We start from the raw sequence: 5,945 nt of genomic DNA on the forward strand, positions 1-5,945 counted from the left end.
AACTGAGTCATGGGCGAAGAAACTCTTGATTTAAGAAAAAAAAAAATGAGAGAGTTCTGATAAGTTTATGGTGGAAACAGGAAGTGTTGGTTTTGTTAGAAAGGAAAAGTTCCAAGAGGTCCTAGAACCCAGCAAATGCCTCTTTCCTTCCATCCCTTCCAAGCCAGGGTGAGCAGGCACTACCCTTGTAGTCACGGCTACTGCTGCGAATCATACGGAAAGCCTTAACTTCCTCCTCACCGAGTCTTGTCTGATTTGGATCTGTCTGGACCGGCCTGGACTTGTTGGATAAAAGGGTGCTAGAACTCCAGACCGAAAACAATACTGTAGGTTTCCTTTACAGCTAAAGCCGCAATGGCAGCGCACCACCCCCAGGAGCCCCTAGACCTGCCCCTGGGAGCCACTGCGCTCACTTGGTAGTGTCCTCAACACTGACCCTCCCGGGTGGTCCGCTCTCCGTCGTCTCCTTCACTGTACGCAGGCAGTGCAGGTTGCCGAACTCAAAAACGTTTCCTCCACAGTTAGGCAAGGGTGTGTTCTGGAAACACAGGTCTCAGCCGCTGCTTGTGGTCGGGTGAATCGGCCCAGACTATCGTCTCCGGTTCTAGTGACATCGACCATGCTGAGAAGTAATTCCGACTCAAAACTTGCCAGTCCGATTTTCCTCCCATACCCCACAACTCCAAACTCGTCTACTACCTCTGCTCGCAGGCTCTCAACTCCCTCAACAACCCCAGCGGTGGTGTGGTGTGGTGTGGTGTGTGGGGGTGGGGGTGGGGGGTGTTGGGGTGGTCAGGCGGGGGTTCGCTGTGGTGGCTGCGGTGGAAGCCGGAAGTCTGGTCCTTGTTTCTGATGAATGCTCTGCGGAGAAAAGGGACTAAGGTCTTAATGCGAGGAGGTTTCAGAGTTTTCAGTCCCCTCCCTTCACCTTGCCAGAGGCACACTGTGAAGGAAGGCCGGTTCAGGTTTCCAGGACTCTGCCCCAGGATCACTGCCCAGAACTGCCCACCCCGGGTATCAGTCACTGTAGGGAAATCAGACTCTGTTACACGCCAGGCCGCCAGCCTTGGGGCATATATCCATATATTTATGATTTCTAATTTTATTATAAAATAAAAGCAGAAATATCTCCAGACGAACATTCACATGAGGGCATAAAAGGGAAAAGGCAAGTCTGTGGCTGGGGAGGCACTGTGGGCTGGGAGCATGGAGGTCACAGTCCTAGGAGGAAAAGGACAACCAGCTGGGGGGAAGGAGGGGTGAGGGAAGGAGGAAGGGAGGGAGAGAAAGGGGGAGGGAGGAAGAGGAAGGAGAAGGAGAAGGAGATGAGAGAGAGAGAGAGAGAGAGAGAGAGAGAGAGAGAGAGAGAGAATGGAACTGTTCTTCTGGGCACGGTCCTTTCTTGTTCATTTATTAGTCCAAAAGCTGGCACCTTAGGCTCACACTGAGGTGGAGGGCCGGGGAGGCCTTTGAGGACCAAAGGCCCAAGATGTCTACCCTCCATCATATGGATTCCCAGAAAGTTAGCGAAAGAAGGGGACTCAAGTAGATGACCAGAAGGAAGAAAGAGTAGGGGTATGGTGTGAGGAAATCAGGAGGGGGGGGAGAGGAAGTGAGAGGGAGAGAGGGTGGGAGGGAGAGAGATCACGATCACTCCAGAAATTTAGAAGGAAAGGGGGAAAAAGGAAAAACAAGAGAGGAAAGACAAAAGAAACGGAAAGGGGAGAAATAAGAAACCCGAAAGCAAAGTGGAGGAAAGAAAGGGGGAGAGAAGGGAGAAGAGATGAGAAAAATCGGGGTGGTGGTGGTTTATAATTTATTCCCTTGCCTGGTTCAAGACCGAGTCCCGGCCTCCAAAGAATCTCAAAAGCAACTTGTTGAAAAGAAATCCCCCAAAGGTCCTCCCGCAGACAATTGTCCACTTTGTCCCGCCTGCCACTTCTGCTGCTCCTGCGTGGCGTGGCGGTCTTCTAGTACCCTGTAGGGACTCCAGCACCCATCGCCCTGCCGCACCGCCTCAAGTACCCGCACCAAGCTCGGAAAGCAGAGCTCTAGGAGCCCAGGTCCACAAGGTTGGCAGACATGGGGTTGAGTATGGAGTCCTGTAGGCTGTGGTGGTGCTGCAGCGGGTCTGTGCCGCCTCCACCCGGCACTGGCACTGGCACAGGTACTGCGCTCGGGCCGGGAGGGTGGCCTAGGCTGTGCAGGGAGGGCAGCCCTGGGGGCGGCGGCGGGCTGAGCAGCAGTGCGGGACTGGACGACGAGTGGTCTGGTGTCCCCGACGGCGTCTTCTCATCTTCGGAACTGCCTAGCACCGACTTGCCGCTGCCGTTGAGCGAGGAAGCCAGCGGGTTGTGGCTGCTGGAGTTGGAGTTTTCGCTGTTCTCCCTGCAGGCGCAGGAGCAAAGCAGTGGGGTCAGTGGGAAAGCGAGGCCACTCCGAGCCACCCCTCAGGACGCCAGTGCCCGAGGCCCGTCTCGGGACTCAATGCCACAGAGATTGCTAAAGGGTGTTTTCGTTTCCACCATATTGACACCCGCGTTTGGTTCTTTGCTGCGTTTGCAACCCCTGGCTTTCTCTTGTCCTCCCGGAATCAGCCCATGTTCTTAATCTCATCACTACTTTTCCTGCTCTATGTTCTGTCCTAGTCAACCACCCCATTTCTTCCCTGAAGCAGAAACACCAAAGCAGGGTGTCTGGAGTTGGGGGAGGATGAGGTAGAGACTGAATTTTCAAATTACTTAATCTGGACAAACTAGGTTGGCAGGCAGAAGCTCCAGATACCGAGATTCCAGGCTGAGGGGCCTACTTGGGAGTTGGGTAAGCACAGGCCTCGTTTCCCCTTGCCTTTCTCTGATCAAGGGAAACTCCTGGTTGCCCATAGGCTTGGGTGGGTGGGTGAGAGCTCCTGAGAATACTTTCCTCAATTCCAAACTGAGCAGGCCCCGCGAGCTCTATTTGCCTGGGCATAAGGATCAGATTTGATGTTGGAGGACTTTCCTCTAGCCGCCTGTTGAAAAATTTAGCCAGGGGACTGGAAGCTCAGAGTGGAAAGCAGCCCCTGAGGGAAGCTAGAAGGAAAGACTGGGTGGCTATCACTGACCTGGCTTTTTCTGTCATAACCAGAAGCAGCTCTCACCTGGGGCCTAGTCAGAAACCCTAGCTGTTCAAGAGCTTGCACTCGGTGCCAGCCTGAGAGTGAACCCAGTATGGAGGGCCTTGAGAGCCCACCTCCGGTCCTGCTTTTGTGGACAGTGCCTGCCGGGATGTGTGCATTTGAAATCTTGGGTGAAACCTCTTTGTGGATTCCTAACAGCTGTTCTTTCTGATTTCTTGCGGGAGCATCTACAGGGCTTGCAGTTGAGCGAGTGAGACCCCAATGCCACGGATAGTCCCACGTCAAGGTTCCAAATACCCAGGTCCAGTCTGCAGCCTGCTCGTCTTCCCCCGCTGTCCAGCACCCTCACTCTAGACTAGGATGATTAAAACTCTGTGTTGAACACACTTCACACCACCTAACCCAGGCGTCTTGTTTTGCAGTTACCCGAAGGAGAGTCTGTTCGCATGCCCCTTTCTCTCCAGTTCCCTCGTTGAGATTAGAGCTCCGAGCGGGTTGCAGGCGGTCACAAGGGCCTCCACGCTTAGGTTAGTTCGGCAAGTCTTGGGTTCCCAGAGGAAATACAACTCTCAGCGCTTGGGAAGATCTCAGTTTATCTTACACACCCGACTTGCCCATCAAAGAGAGTAGGACCCGAGGAGAGAAAGGTCAAGGGTCTGGCAAGTCCTGGAAGGCTTGCTGGATTCAGCAGGCCAGAAAAGAGTTCCGAGTTTGTCTTCTCTCCCACGACTGGCACTTCCTCCCCGGGGCCCTTCATCTCTCGGTCCTTTCCACACGGGATAATTCCCAACTCCCCTGTCCTCAGCTCTTATGTCAATATCCTTGCCCAGGTATTGCCTTCATTGCCCGGATAGTACTAAGAAGGTTCCAATCTCAGCTCTGATCCCGCCCCCCATACCCCGCAAAAAACAAAACAAACCCCCAAACCCGCTTTGACCTAGAGGTGACGTCTGAAACCATCTCTGATCCTCCATGCCTTTGGTTGTTCGAGGAAGAGCAGGCCCTAAGCCTAAGTCTACCTCTCAGGGGAGCCAGACCCACAGTCCTACGCTCTCTGAAACTTTGTTTCCAATCTAGTCCACAAGCGACTGGGGAATTAGTTGAGACTTTATGCACTACTTTGCCCGCTTTAGACAAATTCCTGGCCGCACAGTCTCCAGCAAGATCTAAGTGCTGTTTTGAGCCGCCCGGGCGTAACCTGGACCCGGGTCCAGTTTAATGGTCTCCAGGAGCACACCATCCCCCGAACCTCGGGATCAGGGAAGCCGGCGCCGATGCTCTACTTACTCGTACCTTTCCTTGGCCTCGGCCGCCCGGTCGCGCTGTCGCCGGTTTTTGAACCAGTTGCTGACCTGCGTGGTGGTGAGGCCGGTGGCCTCTGCCAGCTCGCGCTTCTCCCGAGGCGACGGGTAGGGGTTGTGCGCGTACCACTCGCGCAGCACGCTGCGGCTCTTCTCCTTGAAGCAGTAGCTGGTCTCCTCGCCGTCCCAGATGGAGCGCGGCAGCGGGAACTTGCGTCGCACGCGGTACTTGCCCACGGCGCCCAGGGGCCGGCCGCGCAGTTTCTCCGCCTCGATGTAGTGCGCTTTGAGCCACAGCTGCTGCAGCTTGGCGTGGTTGTGCGGCGAGAATTGGTGGCTCTCCAGGATTTTGTAGAGCTCGCGGAAGTTGCCCCTGTGGAAGGCCACCACGGCCTTGGCCTTGAGCACGCTTTCATTCTTGTGGAGGTGCTCGCAGGCGGGCAGCGACCACAGGAAGCGACCCAGCCGCTCGATGTTGCCGCCCTGCTGCAGCACCTCGCACACGCACGCCACTTGCTCCTGCGTGAAGCCGAAGGTGGGCAGCATGGACATGGTGCCGGCTGCGCGCTCGCCCGCCCGCCCGCGCCCTCACCGAGCCTCGCGGCCCCGCATGGGCGCCTCCCCGCCGGCCTGGCCCGGCCGACAGGCGGGCGGGGCCCCCTGGCCAGGCACTGGCTCCGGGCGACTCCTGAGTCACTACGGTCCGTCCTCGCTCCCGCCGTCGGCCCTGCGCAGCTCCGCGCTCCCGCCGCCCGCGTGCCTCGCCCGCGCCCAAGCCCGGGGGCCGCCCGGGGCGCCGCTCCGCATGCTCCGCGCCCGCCCGCCGCCTGTTCGCTCGTTCCTCGCTCGCTCTCCCTCCCGTCTAGCTCGCTCGCAGCTTTTTTAATAATATTATTCTAAGCGGGCATGAGGCGCGGCGGCCCGCGCCCTGATTGGTCGGGTTATCTGACCCGGGGCTTGCCCGCGCCAGACAATAGTCGAGTCAAATTATTCGCCATGGAGACGCTGTCAGTCACCGGTAACCCGAGCCCCGGCGGCCGGGGCTGCTCCCCCCTGGCCGGCTCCGCTGACAGATCGCCCCGGCTCAGCACATAGTGAAGGGCGGCCGAGACAGGAGCCCCAGGCACTCCCAGAGCCTGGGAGGCGGAGAGGGGCCGGGCTGGGGCCCGAGACAGCGGTGATTGACGGGGCGGACGCCCAAAGAGAGAAGGAGGAGGAGGACCCCCGAAGGAGGGGGGCTGAATGCCCCCCCTCAAGAAAAGAGGAGGATCGGGCGTAGAAGGGAAAGCGGAGGACCGTTTAAGGGGGTGCCTTGCAGGAAGGAGAAAGAGGGGGAACAGAAGGCGCCTACAGGGGAAGCCGTGTGGGACACTTTTTAAAACTAGGGCCAAGCAACAGCATTGCCCATGCCTCGCCAGGTGCTCCAGCCCTGGCTGGGTCACCGCATCGCTCGGAAGGTCGCAGCTGTCAGGTAGAGATACTGTAACCCAGGAGGAGGTCAGTGGGATGGAGTTTTTGGTTCTCTA

At 57.4% G+C, this 5,945-nt stretch overlaps 1 protein-coding gene across 1 annotated transcript; it reads right to left on the reverse strand.

Moving 5' to 3' along the window:
- Positions 1-2,051: 2,051 nt before the first annotated feature.
- Six2 (SIX homeobox 2) lies at positions 2,052-4,971 on the reverse strand. The gene is made up of 2 exons (XM_027418131.2): positions 4,412-4,971; positions 2,052-2,388 (listed from the first exon to the last, which is right to left on the reverse strand). The coding sequence occupies exons 1-2, from the start codon at positions 4,969-4,971 to the stop codon at positions 2,052-2,054; spliced, it is 897 nt and encodes a 298-aa protein (XP_027273932.1).
- Between the last annotated feature and the right edge of the window lie 974 nt (positions 4,972-5,945).

The sequence above is a fragment of the Cricetulus griseus genome, chromosome 5, assembly GCF_003668045.3.
Source record: "Cricetulus griseus strain 17A/GY chromosome 5, alternate assembly CriGri-PICRH-1.0, whole genome shotgun sequence".
In the NCBI taxonomy this organism is placed as follows: domain Eukaryota; kingdom Metazoa; phylum Chordata; class Mammalia; order Rodentia; family Cricetidae; genus Cricetulus; species Cricetulus griseus.